General features: G+C 41.8%; 2 protein-coding genes across 6 annotated transcripts; one reads left to right on the forward strand and one right to left on the reverse strand.

The window, feature by feature from the left end:
* Positions 1-660: 660 nt before the first annotated feature.
* Positions 661-13,942, forward strand: LOC121660016 (lysosomal acid lipase/cholesteryl ester hydrolase-like). Of its 3 annotated transcripts, XM_042018892.1 has the most exons (12): positions 661-819; positions 2,527-2,635; positions 3,217-3,402; positions 4,184-4,322; positions 5,626-5,740; positions 6,799-6,997; positions 7,623-7,732; positions 9,252-9,388; positions 9,968-10,108; positions 11,236-11,307; positions 12,198-12,266; positions 13,255-13,942. In XM_042018892.1, the coding sequence occupies exons 3-12, from the start codon at positions 3,377-3,379 to the stop codon at positions 13,486-13,488; spliced, it is 1,242 nt and encodes a 413-aa protein (XP_041874826.1). In that variant the 5' UTR covers positions 661-819; positions 2,527-2,635; positions 3,217-3,376; the 3' UTR covers positions 13,489-13,942. The 3 variants fall into 3 exon arrangements, with proteins under 3 accessions (XP_041874826.1, XP_041874828.1, XP_041874827.1); XM_042018894.1 differs by lacking the exon at positions 3,217-3,402 and having other exon boundaries at positions 662-819; XM_042018893.1 differs by lacking the exons at positions 2,527-2,635; positions 3,217-3,402 and having other exon boundaries at positions 663-819.
* A 1,474-nt stretch (positions 13,943-15,416) lies between these two features.
* On the reverse strand, positions 15,417-25,478 carry ANKRD22 (ankyrin repeat domain 22). 3 transcript variants are annotated; one of them, XM_042018896.1, is made up of 6 exons: positions 25,228-25,478; positions 18,878-19,069; positions 17,992-18,099; positions 17,599-17,676; positions 16,654-16,752; positions 15,417-15,887 (listed from the first exon to the last, which is right to left on the reverse strand). In XM_042018896.1, the coding sequence occupies exons 1-6, from the start codon at positions 25,261-25,263 to the stop codon at positions 15,810-15,812; spliced, it is 591 nt and encodes a 196-aa protein (XP_041874830.1). In that variant the 5' UTR covers positions 25,264-25,478; the 3' UTR covers positions 15,417-15,809. The 3 variants fall into 3 exon arrangements, with proteins under 3 accessions (XP_041874830.1, XP_041874831.1, XP_041874829.1); XM_042018897.1 differs by having other exon boundaries at positions 24,990-25,475; XM_042018895.1 differs by lacking the exon at positions 25,228-25,478 and having other exon boundaries at positions 18,878-19,999.
* Between the last annotated feature and the right edge of the window lie 669 nt (positions 25,479-26,147).

A 26,147-nucleotide genomic window follows, 5' to 3' on the forward strand; every position in this document is an offset into this window, starting at 1 on the left:
TATAGCCCAGCTGCCCAAGGACACGGAACGAGTCCTTCTGCCCATGGTCATCAAGCCAATCTCAGTGAGGACAGAGCCCCCAGGCTGACTACAGCTAATTCAGCCGTTAAGCAAAGATCTCCAGATACCATGTTTTCAGAGGTGATGAAAATGGCTTAGGATAAACAAGAACACTTGTTTGTTCCCTCACTGGGAGAAAGGTTACATGTCATGTTCAAGCCTTCCTTGGCACTGGAGTATGATTAATGCAGAATAAGCTGGGTTTCATGAGTTGTGCTGCTCACTGGAAAACAGACTTAGGTCAGTCTGTAATGTTAAAGTTAACCTAAACCAAATGAAAAGCAATTGCAGAGTCAGTGTTCTTGAGGCACTATGTTGAGAAAAGCTGGACACTTCCTCTTTTTCGTCTTAAAAGATTACATTTGAAGCAGCCCGTCAGGTGGGTAACAGTACAGATCAAGGTCTGCCACAGACCCAGTGAGCTGTAACACCCAGGTCCCAGCTAAACATGCTAACCACTGATTTATAGGTACACAGTACACTCTCCTGCTCCAAGCTGCATTTTGGGGTGGTGGATTAAACCAGATAATCTTTGTCATCACAAAGATTTCCCCACTTCTGAAATACTGCCAAATCAGCACTTAAACACGCTCTACAATACGTGCTGCCAACTCATGACACTCACAGCTGCTTCCCTGAACTGCTCATTTTGTTTTGACTTCCTTTTGTCGGCGCAGGTTGCTGCCAGTGGATCAGTCTGCTGGTGGAGAAGGACCAGGGACCGTGGCAGAAGACAGAAGCAAGGCAATCAAAGCAGAGGTAAGTTACTTATACATACACGTTCATGGTCTCTTTCTCTATTTCCTGTCTCCATAAAGATGTGATGTCTTGCTCTTGTGCAGCTGGTAGTAAAAATAAACAGTGTTTTTTCTCTCTCATCTGTAAGCCTATTGCTAGGCACAGAAGTGCTTCTTTGCTTGAACTAGAAGACAAAGAAGTTTGACCTGAACAAAAGGAAGGAAAAGGGCAACTATTTAATTTTTTCTACTTGTTTTCTTCAGTCTGAGAACAAGGGAATGAATGTGCAAGTATTGAAACGTGTGCAATCTGAACCTCCTGTTCCTTCCATACAATGCATATGTATGTTTTGTTAGTGAGTAAGGCAGCATATTCTCATGCATGTTTAGTCACAGTTGCTCTTCTGGTCGGTGTGTGTATGCCTTAAAGCTTCTATATAATAAATTTTAGATTGCTTAAGGCACAAGGATAGAAGGGCAATTTTCAGAATGGCTTGTATTTTAGCTTCACTAAATCTTAAAAGCATGCAGAGGAACTTTCAAGGGCATTTGTCTCTCTGATCTTTTTACCATCTAAGCATATTCTTTTATGATAGTTCACCATGCTCAATAGTTACTTATGACTTCATCTCACTGGATGAAATCAGCTGTTCATGTCTTTATTCCTTGAGTTTAAGGGAGCAGTGGCCTGCCAAGATTGATGCTACTTGGCCCCCTGCACCTGAGTAAAAGGTTAATATCTGGAAGTCCATAAGCCATGCCAGCTAAGCCGGGTGATCACAGAGTGCGTTGAGGAAAGTTTACCTTAACAAGAGGGTTAAATAAGCCTCTTCATTGCCTCAACTAATCTTGGTAGTGATTTGAAAACAAGCTGAGGTATTAGTAGAACTTTTTCTTGCCAAATTGAGATTCCCAGTGCAGGGATAGGGAGGCATATTTTACTCCCACTAGAACAGAGTAAAACAGAAAGAAAACAGTGTTGCACTGCCTGAGTATGAAGTTGTGAGGCTTCCTGCTTTGACAACAAAAATTAAGAAGTATTTGATATACAAAGGAAATCTAATGAAGTGTGGTTTGATGCTAGGTTTAAAGTTTTGGGTGTTTCCAAATGCTGCCTCATTTCAACTGTTTGATGACTCATGAAGCTTGACTTCTTAAAATTTGTTCTGTCAAATATAAAGGTTAAATTGAAGATCACTAAAAGTCAAAATGTATTTTCCTGATTTAGTTCTCTCTCATCCCACAAATTCTGTTCTTCTTCCCCATTGCTTGATGGGGAATGCTTCCTTATTTTCTCTTGATCTTCATATTGAACATTCCTGAGTACAAATAAGCTTCACAGAGTACCATGTCTCATCATAGCAGACGTCTTATGCTAGAAGCAGACTCAAGAAACATGTGGCTACATGAGAACCTCTGTTCATCATTAAAAATTGCATTCTCCATGTCTAATGCCTTGTTCCAGAAAGACTTGTCTCCTGAGTCTGCTTAACTTCCTAACAAAAACTGTAAGCTTGGGTTTGAGTGCAAGCTCACTCTTGCTGGCTGCTGCTGACTACACACCTGCTGCCTTTGCCTGCCATCCCCCCAGCAAGGCTGAATGCTCTCGAGTAGTCCTTCCCTGACAAAAAGTCCTCAGGAACTGCTGCAAACCCCATCGCTGTGCAGGCTTGTATCTCAGTGCTGGAGTTGGCAGATATTTGACAATTACACCAAAATTTAATTGCAGGATGGACAGGAGGGTGAACTAACACAAAAACACCATGGTCACAGAAGCGTGTCCTCTTCTTCTGAGGAAGCCAAGCCTGCAAGAGCAGTGGTGTTCCCAGTCATTATTGGTGAGGCAATCTTACAAGATGCCATGATGAGCTGAAGCCTTACATGGCATTAAGTCCCATGGATTCTACTGGTGAACATTTAAGTCTCCTGCCTGGTCTTTATGGACTTTATACACATGCAGAATGATGGCTACTGTTCTCCTCACAGACGCCATTCTCTCCTCACACATTAAAGCACAGCGTACAACAAAAATTTGATGTATGATGTATGATGTGGCTTTTCCTGAATATGTAAGCACAGTACTGAGCTTCATGGATTAATCTTTTTTTGTGCAGTTCTTCAGAAAGAATAAGCAAGGAGCACTGAACTTGCAAGCTCTTGCTTTTCAAAGAGTTCTTACTATAATACCACACTCAGTAACTATCTGGGTCACAGAATCCGTTCTTCTCTTTTCTAAGGGATGTTTGAGTCAAAATTATCTTGTTGAAAAAAAAGTCTGGGAAGCTCAGAGAGAGCAGTGTTCCTGCACTCATTGACCTGGGCTCTGGAAAATAAAAACCAAAACTGGGAAGTATATCTACTGTATGTGGAGTTGGCATAAACTGGTGCTAGATCGACTGCACTCTGAATTTCTATTCAGAAAAGCTAATCTGGAACCATCAGTCATCCCAGGAAAGAGCAAGGTCTCACTTCCCTGTGACCAATACAAGATTTGCGCTACGGACAACCATTTCTAAGAGGTAACGGAGACAGGCCCTTGGCAGAACAAAGGCAGTGTCAGGATCCATTGCTTATTCCTCATGGCTGCTCGGCTGGTAGCCAAAAGGTAAGGCTGACTAGGAACTGACTCACGGGGATTTTGAGGAGCCACACATGGTCACCTTGTTTCCTTCATATTCTCAGAGGAACTGATTTCAAACAGAACTTTATCATGTTCGGGGTCACATCACCCTATGAGGAAAGCACAAATGGCACTGAAGTGGTGCAAGCATGTTGCCTTAAGTCCATTAAACCTCCTCACAGAGTGCCTGAATTACTCCTGGCCCCTTCATGATCTTCATTATGTGATTCCTCACCCCAGCATACCAGTGACAGACACAAGAATAGCATTCAGACCCAGAGGAAGAAAGGGCAGGTCTAAAGAGAGCCATCCTGAATCTCTTTCACCTCACTCCTGAGGAGACAGGAAACAAACAGTGCTTTCTTCTCCTTTCATCTCTCCTGCTGGCAGAAGGTTGGAGACTGATAAAGGCAGACAAGCTGGGTGATGGTCATCTCAGGTGCTCACGTTTCTTTGTCAAGCTTCTGCTAGGCTCGTGCCAAGAGCTGGCCCTGTCTACCAACCTCAGTTCCCTTGTAATCTGCAGAGTGCTCAGGCATAAGAATATGGCATGGTATGCCCAGGTGTTTTCCTCTCCTGTTCTGCAACCCTACCTGTTAAACAGGGTGAGCTGCAGCCAGCCCCTCCTCACACAAGTACTTATTCCAGCAGCCCTTGGGGAGCAGACTTCAGGCAACCTATAGGAGACTCCTCTTGGGTCTTCCTGTGGAATTCCACACCACTCTCTTCCTAACACAAACACCCCTTCATGTGCTCTTCCACACAGCCCCAAGATGTGGTGCCTCTTCATGCTGCTCTGCTCCCAAGGAATTGCTTTTTCAGCAGGATTCACAGCAGCCTCCATCCCGAGTGCTGACACAAGCCGCTGTAAGAAGAGTCGCGACCCCGAATGTTTCATGAATGTTGTAAGTAGGGTCACCTTCTCTCCCTTTCTAAATCTTCCCTTACAGTTACATAACTAACAGTCCTTTCCAGCAAGCTAAGAAGAGCCCCTTCTGCATTTCCTGTTTCCCCACCCTGCTGTTTCCAAAACCACTGCCTCAGGGTCACTGCCACAGAGAGGGCTGGCTCTGAACATACCAGGGACAGATGTGCCTCTTGCATGTTGCATGAAGACAGACACATAGTACTGCAATGGGGACTGCTGTCTGCTACCTTTGCTTCCAAGGCTAGGCAACTCCCCAGAACCTCCTGAGGACCACTGGAGATCCAGACTGTGGAATTTTGATCCCAGCAGCCAGACTCAGCCCTGGACTGCAGACAGAGAACAGACTACATGCTCCAGTCCGTACCAAACTGAAAAACAGACCTCTGCTGCCTGCATTTAGGGTGAACCCCAACAGATATATGATAAATATGGAGCTATGTTATGCCTCATGATACCTGTTTGCAGTCAGCTTTCTCAACATATGTTGGTATTTCAGGCTACTACATAAGGGGAGGAGTGCAAACCTGGCAAGAGAACAAAGAACCCTCCAGCACTAGCCTGAGGAAACCTTGATTCTTCTATCCAAACAGTCTGGGCTGCCACAGAGAAGAATTGCTTTGCAGTGGAGGCAAAGGCTGGTTTCTTATCTCAAGTGAAGCAAAGGCCTGCCCTTCCACTGTTTGCTCAGAACAGTGGTAAGGGAGGTTGAACCCCTTCTACCGATTCTCACAATGCAAACTAATCAAAGATGCCTTGCCCTGAGTCACCAAAGATTTCCTCAGAGTTCATGCATAATTAGGTGTAGGTGGTCTCATTAGTTCCTTTGACTAGATCTCCACCCTTGTTTGCCTTGCGTGCATGGCTTGCCTAGCCACACTTTGACAAGAAAGTATTCATTATGGACCGTCCCCACAGCTTTTGACATCGTCTTATACAGATATGGCTGCGTCTTTAATCTGTAGAAATTGTACAATCCTAATCAGCCTTGCATAACATGACAAACTATCTCCCAGAAGGGAGTTAGTCACTCAGCACAGTTCTGCTTTGTCCCATAATAGGGGGCTGAAAACCAGACAACCACCAGCTAAACCTAAACAGGTCTGAAGAGGACTTTGCTTCATCTTTTTACAAGGCCTGTAGTGTTTATTCTCAGCCATGGTCTCTGTGGCCAGGGTCTTACACTACCACCATAGCACGTCCCACATGCACACTGCTCATCTTGGTTAGGCTCCAGAACAGGACAACTGGCGTGTTAACAAACTCTCCTTTGGCTTTCCCAGAGTGAAATTATCCGATACCATGGATACCCCAGCGAGGAATATGAAGTTACAACAGAGGATGGATACATTCTTGGTGTTTACAGAATTCCCGCTGGGAGGAATGACCAAAATACAGGTGTGACACAGTTATAGGGCACAAGGAAGGTCTGAGAGCCAACTCTTACACGGATTCCCCATCTTTCCCCTTTGCACCTGCAATGGCATGCTCCATACCTTTCCGTCTCCACAAGAGTACCTAGTCAGAAAGGTGACTCCAATACTGAATCCATCTGAAGTCAGCACATTCAGTGTCTCTATCCTTACTTCAAACTTTTCTAATAATTGTGTTATATCCAAGGGTTGGGTTTGGGGTTTTTTTCCCTCAAACAGTCTGGCAGGTAGACTGGTAAACTGGATTTGGGAAGGTTTTGCATTAACAACCTAAATAATATACATATAAAATAGTAGCCTGACTACAAAGCCTCTGAGGTTAGGCATATGAATATTAATTCCCAGGCTTCTGAAGGACAGAGATATTCTTAAGGAAGGAGGTAAGAAATCAGGTAGTCAGTGAAAAGCAAATGCATTTCATCAGTTTCATCACATTTTCTGAATTGAATAAAAATTTCTATCTGGATTTTGGGGTACCCTGGATACTGCTACTTCAACTATTAGTCCTTGTTAGTATTATAGAATTATTTATTTGGATGCCTTCCCCTAAATGGATCTCTTTTGGAAATCCTTTGGACCATCCGGACTCTCAAAGTGAGGCTAACCGAGTTAGATCAGGGGCCTCTCAGCCTTGCTCAGTGGTTGCCTAAGCATGGATTTCCTTCTTTGGATTAATTTTTCTTTGTCTTCCATGCACTGTTATGCCGTCAGCAGTTTTCAGCTTCGAGTAGATGGTTTCAGCATAGGGGTTGTAAGTTGGCTTTCCAGTGCAAGAGGAGGTAGCACAGGCATCCTCAGTAAATTCTTTATTTGCCAGATCTGTCATAAAATGGTTATGAAATGTCATTAAATGGTTTCTGCTTGCATGGAAAAAATTCTTCAGGTTTCTCAAACCAATATCTATGCATAGTTCTCCTGGGAGATTCTTGAATGGGGAAACCTCTCACAGACTGAACTCTGCACTCCAATATTAAATACACATTAACTGCTGTTCCAATATAAGAATATTTTCATGTTTTTCAGGGCAAAGGCCTGCCGTGTTCCTACAGCATGCTTTTCTAGGAGATGCTACTCACTGGATTTCCAACCTGCCCAACAACAGCTTGGGCTTCCTCCTCGCAGATGCCGGCTATGATGTCTGGTTGGGAAACAGCAGAGGGAACACTTGGTCTTTAAAACACAAGACGCTTAAGCCCTGCCAGAAAGAGTTCTGGCAGTTCAGGTACTCAGTAGAGAGAAAAAGACTCAAAAGACTCAACATAGAAACTCCAGGGGGACTAGATATCTTCAGCCTGATGGCTTTTACCTGAACCAGCATAAGAATAGGATCTACATCAACCCAGGAGAGTAAAAAACCAGAAAAAGAAGGATGCTCACTACTACTCAGAGCTGGGAGAATGGGCTGGGGAAGAGATTTCAGAGACTGGGAAATGAAATGGGATGCTGAGGAAAAGGGAGACAGTACTGTGAGAGGGAGAGCAACAACCGCAGCTGGAACATGCTGAGCAGTCTTGTCTAGAAATCGGATCTCTCACAGTTGAATTCAACCAAGTGAGAAATGTGTTTTGTAACATGTGCAGGTGAAAGCACTGAATAAATTCAGTTCCCCAAGGGCTGCAGCTGTCAGATGAAACTGGCACCTCCCCCACAGAGAGCCCAAGGCATCAGGCAGCCAGGCTGTACAGCTGCACCCCTCTGCCCACTTCCCCAGCTCAAGTAAGGATGCAGACACACTGTGCAACCTCCTCCTTCAATGGGTCCTGCTTGGTGCAATGAACAAAACTGACAATCAGTAACTCACTGTGATAGTCAAATTGTCTGCCAGCTTTTTGTGTTTCTCCCTGTAGCTTCGATGAAATGGGTAAATACGATATTCCAGCAGAGCTGTACTTCATCATGAATAAAACCGGACAGAAGGATGTTTACTATATTGGTCACTCCGAAGGGTCAGCTTCAGGTAACATCAGGAGAATTTTTCACAACCGTTGGTGTTCCTCTTTGATCAGTAGGTGACTCTCCCCACTGATTCTGTTGTTCTTCTAGTTTCTAGAGACTTAGAAAAACATAGAGATTTTTCTGGGTTGAGACTTGGAAAATGTGCAAAACTTTTCTAAAATCAGATTTGGTTACCCTTAATAAGCAAATAAACTTAATAGAGGATGCAGTGATCGTTCAACTTTTTAAATAATTACATAGAACGTAGAAATGGTCATTTACTGGGTACTTCTGGTACTGGCATTGGGTATTTTTCTCAGCAACAGGAATTTACATGAAGTTCTTCTGTATTAAGACAGACAATTAGAATCATAGAACCATAGAACATCCTGAGCTGGAAGGGACATACAAGAATCACTGAAGGCCAACTCCTGGCCCTTCCCAGGCCAGCCCCAATGTTTACACCATGTGCCTGAGAGCAGTGTCCAAATACTTCTTGAACTCTGTCACAACTGGTGCTGTGAACACTTCCTTGGGGAGCTTGTTCTTGTGAATAGGATTGAAAAATCAAAAAGATGAAATAGTCCATAAAATAATCTAAATGAATACATTAATTTAAATTAAATTGCTTGAAGGCAAGGAGAAATAACCTCAACATTACTAAGTCATGACTTAGTGTCAATCTTACAACTTAAATCGTAGTTCATGAGTAGCTGTAACTGGCCACATTGCTGTTTAAAAACATAGTGCCAGAGACCAAAAATTAGGAAAGTAAAAATATTAGTAGTTTATTTTTTCTTAGGTGCAGCTTTTGTTATTACTCAGTTCATGGCCCCTAAATGCAGCTAACTTTCTTTTAGCATCAGTTGAAAGTTCTTGGTGTTTATGGTTTATGTGTAAGATCCATGAACGAACATAGATTAGAAAGTAGCAACTGTCAGTTCATTAGTGTAAACAACCCAGAAAAAAAGAAAATTAAATGTGGAAAAATCATATATTGTTACAAATTCTGACCATTTTTTTCTTTGCCTCTCGTAAGAGCATTTAAAGACCCTCACGGCAAAATAAACTAACCATCTAGATTTTCTTCATCTGCCTGTGATGCAAATAATTGCTTGAAAACACACAAAGCTCCCACTATTTAGCTAATTATTCTATAGTTTCGTGAAAGCATAAACATGCATAGATCTTTAGAGACTCTAATTAGAAAAACTCATTTTTTATGAGAGTTCCTTGAACTTTAGAGGGAATTGGTGTTATCTCCAAAACCTCACTGACATGTTGCCTACAAAAACTGTTCTGATAATGACAATGCCCAGACATGCTCTAAACCTCAAAATGAACTTTGCCTCCTAAATAAAATTAGTTTCAGGACTTAGCTCCAACACTTTTCTTGAGTAAAACATGCAGCACAAACATGAACAACAGACAATGGGCTGAAAATCTACTATCATTTCTTGTTTGCTATCTGCTGTTTATGTCTTTAATTTGTCTGTGGAGGATATCTTCACTAACTCAGCCTGTGTCTTTTGTATTTGCAGGCTTCATAGCATTTTCTACATACCCTGAGCTGGCTAAACGGGTGAAAGTGTTCTTTGCTGTGGGCCCAGTAACTGTATGCTCACATGCTACAAGCCCTCTGATTAAGTTAACAAATTTTCCTGAACCACTGCTCAGGGTATGTAATTTTTTCTTCTAAGAGGTCCAATGCCTCACTAACCTTCACAGGGTTCACTCAGCCTGAGACCAAGCATTCCCAAACAAGTGACATGCTGACACTGAGCTCTGGGTGAATTGAGTGGTCTCAAAAACTCTGTTCCCAAATCCTGTGGGGAAAATAGTCAGGATATTAATCTTGTAGCAGCAGCTCCCAGTGAAGTAGGAGACTTGTGAAACACTGTCTTGTTTTAGAACTCCTGCTGTTTAACTAAAATTTTGCTGGCCTCATGCAGGAGGAACTAAACCAGAACTGCAGTAACAGACATGATGATCTCTGGGACTTTAAATAGGAGTTGGCATTAAGGTCAGCACACTAGAAATGGAAGGATGGCTTCCTCAAGGATTGGTGATAGTAATATGAAGGAGGAAGAATAAATTATGCTCTATGGGAAATGGGGTGTTTTGAGGGGTACTGTGAGGGTAAGCTGTTCCAGCAATCTTTGAATACTGTGTTATGAAGGCTAGGCTATTAACAATTTCCTGCATAAAATTCTTCTGTAAGAAGAAAAAAACGTGTTGCACTTTTCCTTTCCCTCAGTTAGTACTTGGCTGCAAAGGAGTCGCGCACCAGATCGAATTTCTGAAAGGACCCGTGACACAGCTCTGTACAAGCCTGGATAAGTTTTGTGCCCATGTTCTGTGTTACATAGCTGGAGGCAGCATCAAAAATATCAACACGGTAAGTATATGCAAGAACACCTACTCATGGTAAAACGAAAGGAATTTTGGAAGGTACATTTGTGCACTCCATCCTTGTCTGGTTACCGTCACACATGTAAACACACCTAAACCACAGCACAGTTCTCAGCAGGCTGAGGGAATGCCAGGACATTGTGTACTGCCAACAGCAGCAGCATGGCTAGGGCTAGGGATGGGTGGGACCAACAACGAGGCACATTCCAATGCCAGAAAGAAAGAACTGAGTCCAAACTGGAGCTATATTGCATATATCAAGATGTACCCTCTTTTGGGGCTAAGCCAACCAGATTTTGGTCACACACAGATGTTCTTTAAAAAGAGACAATGAGTGATGAAGTCAGAGTTCTTGGCAATACAGTTGCCAGTTTCCTTCCTTAGTATATAGACTCTGGGGGTCCTCTGAACACTGAAATACTTAAAAGACAGGGAAAAAACTCTCTTTCTTAATTTTCAGACTATTTGCACCAAAACTTGGTCCCAAAGACTATTGTAAGGGGCATTTTCTTGGTTTTGGTGACCTTAGAACTGGGCCCAACAGCTCAATCCACAAGGTGTAGAGCTACAGAAAGCCTTTCCACTGTGCTGAGGAGTGCAGCACACCTACAGTGGGATTCACAAACCCTCGTGCATCACTCAGAGGGGACAGGAGAGACAGAAGAGTTTTCCCTCTGCCAATCTGTGAACACTGTGGTGCCAGTCCCCTTTACAGTGGCGAAAGTATGCAAAAGCTGGCCTGTATAATGTTTATTACTGCAGTATCTGTAACAACTGGGCCCATTTTTTTCATCTATAATCCTTTTTAAAAGTACATATGGGAAAGCAGTTGGAATCAAAGGTTCAATGCAAAAGCAATAGCAGCTTTTGAATTGCAGAGCTAAACCATTAAGGGTATTTCCTGCCTTGCTTAAGTCACTAATGTGGTTCTCAGTGCAAGATAACATAGCTGAGGAAGAATCCAGGGAGATGGAATTGGAACACCTCCTTAACAGAACTATAAAAAATGTTTTGTAAGCTGACTTCTTTAATATTAGAAACTCACTTCCTTCATGGTTTTATTCTGTCACAGCACTGGATCTCTGTCTTTATAAGTTTCTGCTTTCTCTCCAGAGTCGAATAGATGTGTACGTAGGACATTCCCCTGCTGGAACATCAGTACAGAACATTATTCATTGGCAACAGGTATAACTGTACATTGACATGTAAACAGTCTCTTACTGCTGCTTTTTATGCAACTGACAGCCTGCAGGAAAATCCAGAGGCTTTGGATTTGGGAAAATTACCATCGTACCTTCTCACCTACTGCCTTGAACACCTGCACATTTAATGCGGTCTAGAATACAGATGTGCTCCTGAAGACAAGCATTCCCAGCAGGAAATGAACACAAAACTTGGACAGCTAGTGACTCTATGGTCTATTTTGCCAGCCTCTAACAAAATCAAGTGCATAAAAAGCAAAGACAGATAGAGGAAGATAAAATAGCAAAGACAATGCACCATACAGATTTTTAGCACATACCCAGCTACTTAAATCCTTGAAGCAAAGGTTTTCTAAACTAATAGACACTGACTTTCTATCACCCTTTATTACACAGCACTCACAAATGAAATTACTTGTCATGTTTGTGCAAAGAATTAAATTACTAAAACAAACAAAACACCTCCAGGTATTCATTCCCCAGTCCTACAAGGCATATTGCACTAGACTTGTAATAACCCTGACACATAGGCACCCAGGTTCTCTTTCCATGTGACAACTGAACCCAACTCTGCATGACAAATAGGGACCCCAACTTTAGGTACCTAAGGTAGTAAAACAAGAGTTTAAGTAATAAAATATGCTGAGGCTGGAATATAAGGATCAGGACAGAAATCTAGCAAGAGAAAAGGCAAGGAAGCCACTTACCTTGTGATCTATCCTCAGCACCCTGGAAGCCTGCAGCCAGAGGAATGTATGGGAGTAACTCACAGTCCACTACCTGAGCCTTGGCTTAACTCACAGGCAGGAATATCCTTCCTTCACTCTACTTCTTCATCTCTCATCACTTTTATTCTGTATTTTCTTTTAAAAGGTAGCACATACAGACAAGTTTCAAGCTTATGACTATGGCTCTAAGGAAAACATGAAGAAATACAACCAGGTAAGGCAAAATGGCTTCCCTGAGAACTCCTCCTTGGGTCTTGGTAAAACTAGAAATAGAAAAATTCAAATTTTAGCGCCTGTGAGTACTAACAAGGGGGAGAGTGGTCTCAGATAATGTTTCAGCTGAGTCACACACAAGTGTAAAAGCCTATTCACAAACAAGGCAGAGATAGACCCTGCAGACAATTAACAGAAGTTCATTTTGCCTCCCCTACCAATGCAGGGGTGTGCCCAGTGACATGTTAACTTACACGTCATTGGAAAAATGAATAAGAACCACACCCAAGTCCTAGGACTGGGTGAGCACAGAGCTCTTCACTACCCCAAAAATCCTCAAAGTTTGCCTTTCATTTAAGAGAGGAAGTGGATCTCAGAGCTACAGTGACCTCTCCAGTGGACTGGCAATCATTTCACTTTTAAGCAGCACATTTGACTTGCAGTGTCCTGTGCTGTACCAAAACGCTGCTTTTCACAAACAGAAAGGCTCTAGAGCTACAATCAGCCACTTCTATCTTGCACACTGTCTCAGAAATTTTCTAGATTGAAATTATAAATGGCCAAATTATTTCCTTGGCACTTAAATTCCAAGCATAAAAACTAAGACCAAAAGTTGCACTTCATGCCCCCAAAAAACTTATAGATCTTCCCACTCTGAATATACACAGGAAAAATCTCCGCAGTCCATCACAGATAAATACCAGCACTCCTCTTTCCCTGCCCACACCTCTGAGGAGTGCAAGCTGGAGTCAATCTGCAAGGCAACCCTTAGCCATGCTTTATAGAAAGAACAGGAATAGGATGGGTTATTCCATAGACAGGGACTGGGGTTAGAGCAATGAACAATAAGAGGGTGGCCTTCATCCTTATGGTTTGACTATAGGCAGTGCAGAAGAAAAAAGCAAAGAGAGATGCTTGCACAGAAACCTTTCTCTAAACACAGCTTCTGCTACAACAGCATTCACTCAGCTCTCCTCCCTGTCCCACAGACTGCTCCTCCTGTGTACAAGATAGAGGAGATAAGGACACCAACTGCTGTTTGGAGTGGTGGAGAGGACAAATTTGCAGACCCAAAAGACATGGCAAGGCTACTTCCTCGGATCACTAATCTCATTTATCATGAGCATTTTCCTGCATGGGGACATCTTGATTTCATCTGGGGCCTTGATGCAACTGAGAAAATGTATCTGAAAATCATTGAACTAATGAAAAAATATTTTTGAAACCATGAGCAGAGTGTTGATTGTGAAAAACTCCAAAATTTCTCTTTGGCAATAAGGGTGATATCTGGGGAAGAGCTAAACACACAGACACACATAATGGATACCTGTATAGGTATTTATTTATTCTTATTTATTTCTTGCTTTCCTCATAATTTGAGGTTTTCCATGGTGTTATTGTGACTGCTATCTTCCTGGAAAGTTTGAGGTATATAAGAATGAAAGCTGAAAATATTTATACATTTGAGTACATACTGCAGGGATCACTGAATTTCAACAGTTTTTTTTTCTATGAGACTAATTTTTCTAAGCCTGAATTCTGTTGTTCTCATATATATCTTATGTACCCATTCTCATGCCCAGTTTTTGTCTTCCTATGGAGACCCAAAAGTGTGATTTGATCATTTCTCTGTTGAAATGAACACTTTTGTTTAAATTAAATTATTGATCCCCTTGACAGAGAACTTGGCTTTTTTTTCTCCCTCTTCAAATTACCCTTTAATGTCAACACAACCAAAGATCTTCAAGCACAAGAAACTGAGCAGACAATAGATGACTACCAAACATTAAGCAGTGAGAATCAAGGAGTCCAACCTTAAAAATTTGTAGATGTATTCCTCTGTCCTCCATGCCTACAAATCACCCAAATATTTGTTAAAACACTCTGAACCCCTCACAGTTTCAAAGACCACGGACGGCAGCTGTGGAATATGGAGATGTAGACCCATCCAGCAAGGTGCACTCGAGGAAACAGAACTTCCACCCTATGAATTATTCTTCATGCTGGCAATGAAGCTGTTGCAAGCACTCTGAGCTGTCAGCATTCACTTTTACACAGCTCTGTGTCTGGACCATTCTTCATTCAAGCAGTTCCTAAACCATGGGAAAGCAGTTGGATGTTCTCCCTTTATGGCCATTAGGCCTAAGAGATGGTGGCTTCATAATCCATGCAAGTGCCTCCCATCTTCTCATCTACAAGCTGCTCTGGAGTGTCTGTCCCCAGGTTACACACAAAGTGTTCATTATTACAGGCTCCAACAAGGAGCTTTGTTTTGTGGGGTGTTTCTGGCTGCAGCCTCAAGCTCACCTTGTCCAGACAAGACCTTTTGTAGCTGGAGTTACACTGAAAAACAGATCTGTCTTTTTACACAGGAAAAATACACCAGCTTGTTCACACACCAACTGTAGCACCCATTAGCAGTGCTGATCACAGCACCTATGCTCTGCACTTCTGACAGCTTACAGGAAAAGGCCAAAATTGTCCAAAAAATAAAGATCCATTAGACCAAGGAGGCACAATACAGCAGTGTACAAAGAGTCTCCCTTTTATTGCTGCATTATTAAATCACAAAGCACTGGGCCATTCTAATAGATTGCTCACTACTGCAGGTTTTCTTCTGCCTTCACCTATGCAAGAGAAGACTCATGGATATATTATTACTATGATTGGTATTATCCCCTGCTGCATGCGCCACTCTGTACAGCATGCTGTCCTGTCTAGTCCCATGGGAAGGATACATCTGGCTTCCATCAACAGCATTTCATTTATTGACTCTTTTTTTTAGTACACTGTTTATATTGGAAAGGTAGTCCAGAGACCTGTTTCTCTGAGCCAAACATATTTTCATTACTACTTCTTAATGCATTAAAGTGATCTAGGAATTGAATTTCTTTATGGACTCCAGAAAGGCACTGAATCTCTTTTTGCTGTTTCTTAGATGGAAAAAGAGAAGATAATCCTACCTTTGTAGCAACACAGTGAGAATTAAGGTGTGTGAAAATCATAGGAAGGATAGAAGGAGGAAGGGCTCAACTGAGAGATCTGTTTTCCCAGCCACTCCCATTGTAGAAAGAGAAATAACAAGAGGAAGGGTACCAGACTTTTCATAACTGCTGTAGCATATTGTTTAGTTACCCTATGGAACAAGTAACACACTCTAAAGGAGATTTTATTTTTGCATTGGCTGCCAACCATTGTATGCAGTGGTTTAGGCTTCCAGATATTTTATAGCTAGCTTTCAAAATCCACAGTCTGTAGAAGTCAAGCAATAAAATTGATGAAGCAGATGGGAAGGGCAATATTTTGGGCACTATTGTAATAATTCATGGCTTAGTAAAATAAAATGAACTTCTTTCACCCCACACATGGCCTTGGGGTACTGACAAATCTCACACAAAATTGTCCAAGTCTGCAACAAGGAAGGGGTGGATGTGGACCGAGTCTTTATCAAGTATCAGCCCCCATCCTCTGCAGGACTTCTGCTGTTGTGAAAGGTGGTTTGTCAGATGAGGTAATTTTCTGCAGGCTTGAGAGTCCTTGATGGCTAAGAATCTTTTTCTATCATGCTTTCAATGTTGTGGAACTGTAATCTTCTTGCTATATCTAAGGGAGTCTCCCCATCCTGAAAGAAACACATGAAATACATTGCAATATGTTAGATAGGGGTCAAGTACAGAGAGATTTCCTGACTTTGCCACCTGTGTAAGGTCCCATGTCACTTCTGCTCTAAAACAAAGGTTTCAGGACATGCTGGGTCTAATACTACTCCGGCCAAAGACAGGAACAGAGACCTCCCCTACAGTAGGGACAGCCTTTCCACTGTTTCCTGGGAGTAGTATCCAAGTGCGCAGAGCTCAGCTAAGATTTGATTTCCAGAGCAACATAGATAATACACTGCTCACCTCAACTCAGGAGTGCAGATACTCCCAGGTCAATATCGATTTGGGCAAGACTTGAGCTGTTCTGGTGGCAGAAGCAGCTTGACTTAGCCTCTCAGAAGAAGGGTCCTCAACAGCACAAAAAGCACCTAGGAAGACTTTTATCCCTCCCCTGCAGCCTACATCTTAGGAACAACTGTGGAGTAGCTCTGAGCTAAGAAGAGGCAACATAAAGATAGCTAAGAGATGTGCCAAGCCCCTGCTAAGCCAGGGGACACAGGCAGCATTTACTGGTAGAAATCCAGCAGTGAAGGTTTCATACTTTGAAGTTGCTCTTGTCAACAAAGGCAATGGAACAAATGTTTCATACCAAACAGGAAACAAATTGGCTGCCAGGAAGCTGTGCACCCTTCTCCTTAAACTACTGTGCCTACACTGCTAAAGCCTACAATGTACTTACTGGGTCATCACCATGAGGAGCAAATACAGTTATCAACTCCACCTTCTTACCTGATTCTTTACAGAAGTGTCTGCATGAGCTTCAAGCAGTAGAGGAATGACTGCCTGGTTTTTCATTTCACAAGCATAGTGAAGAGCTGTGCTGCCAGACTGAAGGGAAGCAGAAGCAGATGAGTTTTATTTCTATAGTAAACTTCTTAAGTAGACCTTAGCTAAGTAGGACTACCTGTATCATTTTCCCCCTAACAGCTGGATACAGAACACACATACCATTTTCTGTCACAATACACTACACAGAAAAACAAATACATTATCATGAGTACAACAGGAACGAAAAAAAATCATTCCTTCCCTGGGATGCAACTGCTAAAACAGGTTTGACACATTAGCAGGAAGCCAATAATTTTGGAGGATTCCATAATCTTGGTCTCAGAAACTATGTCTTAAACTATACTGTTTGCTTGCACTTCAGTGTTTTAGAACTTGGTTGCTGATAAAATTGGGGTTTCTCCTTTTGTGCCTTAGAGTAGAGGAGCTCTTTACCACACCCAGGTAGGCTAGTGGATACATAACTCTGTGTAGGGAAGATCAGCACACTCTGAAGACCAAGAGAAGACACAGGGTCTTGCGTTGTAGCCCACAAATCTGTTCCAGTTCAAAAACTTATAAATGCTGATAAACTCAGATGCTTATATCTCTAGAATCTTTACAGAATCAAATATTTAATACATCAGTACCTCAGCCCAGTTTGCCTGGATTCCCTTATGAGGGCGTTGGTCAGAAAGGGAGAATAGTTGATCAGGGGGGAATTACTTCTGTATACATTACAAAACTATTGCCTAAGTGTCAAGGGGAAACACTGAGTCTTCCTGGTACATCAGTCAGTTCAGTTCCCGAAGCTCCTACTCCAACTATGTTGCTAGAAGGTTCTGTAGTCTGTTTTTAGTATTGTTGCCTGCATGTGAGCCACATTTGCATTTGTATAAACCCACTTACAGAGTCTGTAGCATTCACATCGACTCCAGCTCTAAGCAACATCTTGACCAGGTGTTCATTCTGTTTTGTCTTTGAGACCTGTTTGGTGCAAGAGAAAGAGTTACACGGAAAAACAGTTCATCTGCATATAGTCTTAAGTACATTTGTGCTAAATACCGTGTTTTTTCCAAAAAGAGGAGTGGTCTTTGAAAATGCCAGACTGATGCAGCAATACAATTCTGTCCTTCATCAGCTACATTCACAGCAAAATCCCTGCTCCTTCTGTTGTACACGTTCAGTCTGGTTTTAAGAAAGAAGTCCATATTCTATACATGTTCCTGGCCTGAAATACTGCCATGAAAAATGTGATTGAGGGAAAGATACAGGGTCATTCCTTCTTCCATCCAGACTCACCATGAGAAGATATCCAATAAGCATAACTGGCATGAGGATTATGATGAGCACGTAGTCAAGGAAGGTAAACCGTTTCCTCACAGCATAATGGAGGCAAGTGCAGTCCTTCTAAACACAAAATAACTCTGATTAGTACCAGAGTCAGTGACCTCACTTTGTTTAATATTGATAAGAGTAGACCATTTTAAATTCCACAAGCTTTCTTTTAGACTATCTAACAGGAATACTGCTGTGATTTTCAAGCGGAAATAGACACATGCATCTTGCTTCCTTCAAGTAGAGGCACATTTAACACATAGACAGTCATGGAAATCAGACTACACATGCAAGGAGGATGTGGGATCCAAAGGATTCCATGTGTACATGGGCAAACTTGGACCTGGCTGCAGAGATTCAAAGGAGAGAGTGGGTATCTCATGTGGCTGCTGCTGCCTCACAGCAAGTTAAACCAGCAGGAGGGATTGCCACAGCCCCCCTTCTTACGGAGGTGCTGGTTACTGAAGCAAGGACATGTGAGACCTTAGGACATCTCCTTTGGGACACTGGAGAAATACAGGAAAGTAGCAATAACCAGCACAGATTCCTATTGAGAACAGAGTTTTAAAAAAAAATGTTTGAATACCAAATATACCAAAGCAACTAAAGGGCAGGGCTGTAAAGCATGCTACAGTGTTAAACTTGCTACAGGTTGTCAAAACGGAGATGGACAAACTAAGTTACACAGGGCCCCAAATAAGCAGAGAAGCTTTTTTGTTTCACCTGTTTCTCCACACATGCCTCAGTAGGAAACAAACTTGAGGTTTGTCTGTGCTTGCCAGTGTCCCCACTGGCATTCCAAGAATCTGAAGGAACAGTCACTGCAAAGGAAGAGTCAGTGGCCACTTACCTTATTTCTGAGGTTGACATCAGCATGTTTTCTAAGAAGATAATTAACTATCCTGTTGTTTCCTTGTTTACATGCACAAATTAAAGGGGTGTCTCCACTGAAGCTGTCCTGGACATTCAGATAGTTGCCGTTGCGCTCCAAAAGGAGATGAACTTTATTGAAATCGTTGTTGTAAGCTGCCTGACAGATGGGCTGAAGTGAGAAGATAATATGCATCAGCACGTGTTTCACTAAGACATCCATACTTCCCATTCTGGCTTACTACATGTGTGTCCCAAAATACTTGACAGAGGCTGTAGTTCTTGGTGCCTTCCAGAAGATGGTGGTAGGAGACACTCCTGCAGCTGCTACAGAGCTCCCAGCCCTCAGCCCCAGAAGTCACAGCCTTTGCACAATGGAATGGATTTTCCGTTCATTTTGGATGCTACTTCTATAATCCAAGAAATAAATCCTGTTTATTTGCAGCCATTAGGAAAAAAAACCAAAACCGGCTTCCACTCTCACAGGAGCTGGTCACTGCATTAAGCAGCAAGCAGGGACAAGCCCACGTCTCTGAGTTTGCATCAGGGTTTCCCTTTGGATGAGCACTGACGAGCAGAAGGAACCGCTTCTGACTCATCCGTGCTCAGAAGAGAACCACCCTGCAGGTGAAAGTTGAAAAACCAAGCCCCCACCAATGTTTCTCTTCTAGACCTTGAAGTACCTAAAAAACTCATGCCTGTGTGCCCACAGGTCGGATCCTGCTTGGCTTTTGCAAAATTCTTGCTGGTCAGGTCTTTGCTCAGTATTTCTGCACATCCTTAACCTAAACTGCAATTCCTTCCCTCTCCAGCAGCAAGAGACTGACGAGAAGCTGAGAATGATAGGAGTACTGTGAGCTTCTAACAGCCTAGTACAGGCAGAAAATAACATTTAGAGGTGGGGCAGACTGGTAGAATTTGAGGTCTCCAGTCAAAAAGAGAATAAGTCTTTTTCTTTTCTTTGATACTGAGGATTTTACCCAACATTTTCCAAAATAGAAATTTTCTTTAAATAATATCTGCAATTTTTTTCTTCTCCATTCTCCCTTTTTCACATCCTAAATACTCTGCATGAAAAAGATCTAGTCCTGAACTCTGAGCTCTTTCCTCACTCCTCCAGTTAGCTTCCTCCCCCCCGTCCTCCCCCCTATCCCCACGCCTTCCTGCCTTAAAAATATTCATCTCTTTTACACTGTTTTAGTCAGATTTTGATCTACAACACAAGTTTATCTCCAGCATCATTACTGCTTAGTTTTCTGGACAGCTGTATAAGAGAAGTGATTTGTTTCCAAAGAAGGTATTTACATGCTTACCAGACCTTGCACCACTTCTTGTTTTGTTTTTATTATGTCAGACAAAAATCTACAAAGAACACATGTCACATTTTAAATTTGCACATCTGTCTGTATTCTTATAGAAGCCTATGTATACCATTTTCTGCTTTTCACTTCACTGGAACCAGAACTGTTTTAACGACTTTGAGGAGAAAAACCTCTTCTAAGTCCCTTTTGGGGTGACTTCCACACAGGTGCCAACTAAAAGATCAGTTCTCTCTAAAACCTTGCTCTCTGTCTTATTGGTGTCTAGTACTGTATCTTCATGTCCAGGAAAGAGAAGATCATGTGGAGTCTGTCTGCACCTCTGATTTCCCTACTACTCCTGTTTTTAGGATTGCTTTGCTTATTTAAAGATGTGGGAGATTTGCTCTTTGGTTGAACACCTGCTCAAATCCCAGTCATTTACCACATAAATTTACTCCTTTTTAGACTGATTCTTGCTAGTTCAGCAGCTCATGGCACCAAAGGATATGCTTTTTTGCTTTTCTTTCTGTACTGCCTCCAAGACTTTTACTTGCTAGGCAGTTAAACCAAAGGCATTTCTGACTGATACTCTCATCGACCCGTGGGATCTTTTTCTAAACCTTACACTACTGCTGAACTTAGTTCTAGAGCCATGAAAAATGGTGCCACACAGACCACTCCCTAAGAGACCACATTATTTGGGGCTGAAGTCATGTACAGAGACTAGCACACATAAGTCATGCATACTCTTTCACCCACCAAAACCAGCTGTTCTCAGAAAACATCCAGGGCACAGAGAATGCAAGGAAACAGTCCTCATCCATTTCAACAACTAATACCTGGGTAACTGATGTATTTAAAGTATTTTTTAATCACTATTATTCCCCTGAAGTGGGGATTCTTTGTAGAAATTATACTCTCTGCATTAACATGTTCCACTCACGTTTAAAGAAAAAAAACAACAAAGCAACACAAACTTTTTTCCTGTTTGTGTGGGATTTTTTTGAGGCCCACTCTGCTGGTTTGTATTCTTGAAAATACCTTATAGTCAAAGAAAGGTGAAAAGTCCCACAGGCTAAACTTGCAATATACCTCCCAAATTGGCAAACACAACTCCACTGCTGGAAGAGCAAACATAGTAGCAGAATATTTAAGGAACAAAGCAGTACAGACAACTAGAAGTTCATGATATTGATATCAATAACAATAAGGATTAAAAAAATGTTTTATGAAAGTATAAAAATAAGAAAAATTACAGATAGGCGGCAATGAGTCATTCATCTAAGAAAGGCAAATGTTATATTAGACACCCTCTCTCACAGAAAGAGATGTTATAGAAGACACTTAACTGGCAGAGTGTATACAGTTCTTGTCACTTGGGTCCAAAAATGAGGTCAGACTATGGCAGGAGCATGAAACATCTCTGCACCTGAGGAATATGAAGAGCCTGAAGAAAGATTGATTTGCTTAGCTGGGCTATGGAGTGACAGCATTGTAGCGGTTCCAAAATATATTAAAGGGTCAGTGTTAGAGAAGAGCTAATTAACTTCAAAGAACAAGGTAAAAAAGGTGGTATATCTGACCAAGAAATTTAGCATGAAAATTAGAAAGATATTTGTATTCATAAGCAGAGTAAAGTAACAAAACAGGCTTCCAGTAGCAACAAAATGGACACAAAACCTGCCTGGCCCCAGGGTGGGGTTTGGGCATGTGCCAGGATTTCTGTGGTTGTGAAGGCTCAGTCAGAAATCTCTTTTCCACTTCTCACTTTTTTGGGTTGTCACTCTGGCAGCCTTATCTAAAGGATGACTACCTACGCTTGAGACTGTTTTAAACAGTTCTCCAAACTTTTCTCATAAGACATTAATAGGATTTCTTACAAACAGACAGACAGCACCTGTCTGGAGTATCAGCAGGGAGGCCAGGTATGGAGTTAGAACGGTGTTAGGTACAAGCAGCAGATTCCATCCAAAACCCAAGAAAACATATTCCCTTTAAGTCTACAGAAAAGCCTGGAGGATAAAAGACTGGAAGATCTCACGTAGTTTTCTACAGTGTTAGAAGATTGCCTCGGTAGTGATACAGCTCAACAATCAGCTTCAGATTTGTGTTATGGTTATTACTGTTGCTATGTTATTGTTATCCACCCATCATACACAAGAGAGAAATAAACCTATGGGATAATATTCAGAATACCTGGGCTTCACATGCAAAGTGCAAGCCATATGCAAAGACCCAAAGTTCTTGTCTCAGGCTCATGCTCAGCTGTGGCGAGGAGCAGTACTACGAGAGCAGAAGTCTGATGGTGGTGGAGGACTGCCAGGAGAGCCCCTGCAGGTTCCCTTGTTCCCAGAGATGCACTGGAAACTGGAGCACGGACATAATGTCTATGGTGTCTCCTTTAGGGACGTGTGAGAGGAAAAGGCCAGTGCTCTCACAACAACAAATTCTGAAGAAAGCATCAGTGGGAAATGATTTCTCAGGTTCTGGAGAGGTTTGCAGTCCAAGACACGGGTGGCTACTCTTGCCCACATCACATCATTTATAAATCTCAGTGTCCTGATCACCCCAGGGAACTCAAACAAACCCAGCCCACTCCATAATGCCACAGGGCAGACCCGGCAGAGGCACAACAAACACTGCACCCAATACAGACACGGGCTCAGGTCTGAAGGAAGGAGCAGTAGGACCCAGAATTCCAGCTTGGGTAACGAGGAAGAGAGTGACTCTTTGGAATGTCTGGCAGCAAAGCCCTTCACCTCTGCTCTCATTCACACTTCTGCAGCACCACCCAGCATTCAGACAAGGTGCACGGGATGAACCTGACAGTGTGACATTGCACAAAACCACTGGAAGGGAGGGAAAAAAAGAGAATCACAACACCAAACATCTTCTTCCCTCACCAGTGGTGCATTTTCCCATCCATAGCATCAGGGCTAACCATGAACTAGAGCTCAGTATGCCCAGCTGAAAAAAAACCTGTGGGCATGCACTGGAGACTGAAAAGGAGAGTTTGAATATTAGATATGCCAGTGAATGAGTATTTAAAAGCTGTCTTTCTACAATACTACTTTTGCAAACCTTTCAGACCAGGAGTTAATTGTCCAGTATCTTCAGGAAACGTGTGAAGTACTCAGGACATGCAAGGGTTTTCATGGCTGAGACCACTCAGTACAAGATCACAAAATAAGGGGTGCAAGAAAAGCAATAAAACTTTCACTGTCAGGAAGGACAATAATAGAACTGATGTTTAATTTTTTTTAATCAATTGTGGAACATGATTGATGTCAGGTCCTAGTAGTTTACTCGATCCAGATGAACTGCCACACCTGAAGCTGTCTGCTTATTTTCAGAGTTTCTTGCATCTCTCTCTCTGCTTAACTTTGCTGAGCTAGTGATAATCCTTGAGCTATTTAGCAAGTTCTACCACACATGAAGTAAAGGTTAAAGGCACAGTATGAAGGACAAAGCATTCAACCAATAGAGAGGAGGTGACGGTAAAGCCTGTCTTGCAACTTGGAGAGCAATTTCATTTTATAATTGCTTCCTCCTTTAGAACTGCAGGGGATTGCCTAAATTACATCAACTCTTTGCAGTGGTTTAGAAAAAAAAAAAGATGCTTTGTAATGTCAAAATATTCTGAACCAATCCACAGCCTCTTCCTTTGCACTAAAATTATTCCAAAAGCATGTTATGAACTGAACAGGAAAGTCTAAATTATGTTTAGGATGTTGAGCAACACACTAATATCCAATACATACTGCTCAGAAAAGGCAACTTGAAGTTTTTTACTTTTAGTTCTCTAGTTTTCCATCCTGTATAAATGAACCATAATTTACCCAGAAAATTGCATCTCAAATTTTTTAAAGAAAGAAAATGAATGTATATGAAAATATTAACTAATAAGCATGAAAAATATAGACAGGATTTGACCATTCTTTAAACACCAGTGTAATTAAGCTAGATGACACTGGTTTCCCCTGCAATACTATCTCAGAGTAATAGGTCTGGAGAGAGGCACAAAATCCTTTCAGAATAGGTGGCAGTCTATTCAGCCGATCACCTTATGAATGCACAGATTCAAGCTCCTTGTGATACTGAAAGAGGAGAAGATACTTGCTTTCATTGAATAGCTTTTTAAAAATAAAAGAGTGGCTTTCAGCACAGAAATGTAACCTTTAAAAGCAACAGCTATGTAATGCTATCTCCAGAAAAAGAAACACCAGTGCAACGCACTCTTTTCAGAGTCACAGAGGTCCAAAATCCTCATTTGTTCCCACACATACAAATGGGAAATTAATAAAAAATAATGTTTAGGTAGAATTTATGCTAAAGTACAGGAAAATTTTAAATGAACTATAGTCTGGGGACAAACACATAAAGACAAGACAAAATATTACCTTCCTAAAACAGTATGGGGGCAGCAGGAGGTTTTCTAAGCATTAGCTTTGTTATCTGTATTCAGTGTAAGCCAAGGAGTTGTCTGCTTTTTGTGAAATTGTTTGTTGCTTGCACCATGTTCAGAATCGTTCTGATCTCAACACAGACCAACAAAAAATGTTGAGCACATACTTTGTGAAGCCACAATAATTACACCAGTTCTTGTATTTTCTTTGCTCCTATAAACCGTACTACTGACAGCTTGTAAGACAAAGGAAAACATTTCCAAAGGGGAAAAAACTTCCAGATCTGTATAAGCCTGTGTATGGGAGGCTGTGAAGGGAACAAACCAAGCCCAGTGAATATCCATACCTTCGACAGCTCCAGTACCTGCAGAAAATGGTCACGTACCTCTGAATAGAGTATACCCATGCCTATTCTTCACTCTGGAGTCCTTCTCGTCCAACAGCCCAACAAGTTAACCTCACTTGAAATGCGCTTGAGCTTGTTTGAATCTGGTTAATATTTAACTTTAAAATACCACTTTTTCTTAAGCTACGTTTCCTTTCAGTGCTTTCTACTTAGTAGTGTAAAACAATTGTCTTCAGAAGCCCAACCCAGGGAGGGAAATGTGAGAACAGCAACTTACGGGAGACTTACGGAACAAGTTACAACACACAAGCATTTTCCTTTGTCATTTTTGCAACAACATCCTCCAGTTACCTAAAAAGGAAAGTAGCAAAACAGGTCGAGGAGAGGAGGGAGAGAGAGGGGAAGAAAGTTCCACAAGTAAAGAAATGGGGGAGTGAAAAGAATAAAGAGCATGGAATCTAAAACTTAAAATAACAAAGAATAGTAGCTAGTCTGCGACTCAAGCTACAGCTGACTAAAACCTGTTCAAAACCCTCTGCAAGAGCACCTCAAATGCCTATCAGGAAAAGGGAAGGAACTACATCCCACGCCTTTAATGAGCTCCCAGTATAACTAGCCTCTCATTCTCTAATTAAACAGGCCGGCCTCTTTCATTGCTTTTGCTCAGTGTTCTCTTCCTAGCCCAGCACAAACAATGAATATGATTCATGTTTAACCTGATAATTTTATATGCTAATTGGGAAGGGAATTATTGTTGATGACCCTGAGGTTAAGATGCTGATAGCATTTCTGTACTACACTCAGTCTTTCCGAGTAAGGCATGTGTATTTCAAGTGTCTGCATTCACCTCAAAATAGCTTTTCCCTTTCTATTTCAAACTGTGTTTCATGTATCTCAAGCAAATTTTAAAACATGTTTTAAAACACATGCATGTAAGCATGCACCTTAAATCCAAGCCCTCTGCCTTCCATTCCAGAACTTTTATTTCCAAATAATTTTCATATTTATTCTACAGCAAGGTGGAGGACCATATAAAATTACTTATTCTATCTCCAGCCCTCTCTGATTAAAGTAGTACAGCGCCACTGGCTGTAGTGTTCGTTTGCTGGCACCAGTTCTAACCCCTTCACTGGCTGTTTATCTGAAGAAAATTAGGCTGGCATGTAAAAGAAACAGACATAACATCTACCTGTGACA

The sequence above is a fragment of the Corvus kubaryi genome, unplaced genomic scaffold, assembly GCF_017639235.1.
Source record: "Corvus kubaryi isolate FWS band 111438036 unplaced genomic scaffold, C.kubaryi_AGA036_p1.0 138, whole genome shotgun sequence".
Taxonomy (NCBI): domain Eukaryota; kingdom Metazoa; phylum Chordata; class Aves; order Passeriformes; family Corvidae; genus Corvus; species Corvus kubaryi.

Coding starts and splice junctions, on each gene's coding strand:
- LOC121660016 (XM_042018892.1), top strand. CDS start 3,377: ATGGCTGCTCGGCTGGTAGCCAAAAG. Junction 4,323..5,625: donor CCGAATGTTTCATGAATGTT/GTAAGTAGGGTC, acceptor TGGCTTTCCCAG/AGTGAAATTATCCGATACCA. Junction 7,733..9,251: donor CTCCGAAGGGTCAGCTTCAG/GTAACATCAGGA, acceptor TTGTATTTGCAG/GCTTCATAGCATTTTCTACA.
- ANKRD22 (XM_042018895.1), bottom strand. CDS start 19,129: ATGGGAAGTATGGATGTCTTAGTGAAACACGTGCTGATGCATATTATC. Junction 17,677..17,991: donor TTATTGGATATCTTCTCATG/GTGAGTCTGGAT, acceptor TGCACCAAACAG/GTCTCAAAGACAAAACAGAA. Junction 16,753..17,598: donor ATGTGAATGCTACAGACTCT/GTAAGTGGGTTT, acceptor GCTTCCCTTCAG/TCTGGCAGCACAGCTCTTCA.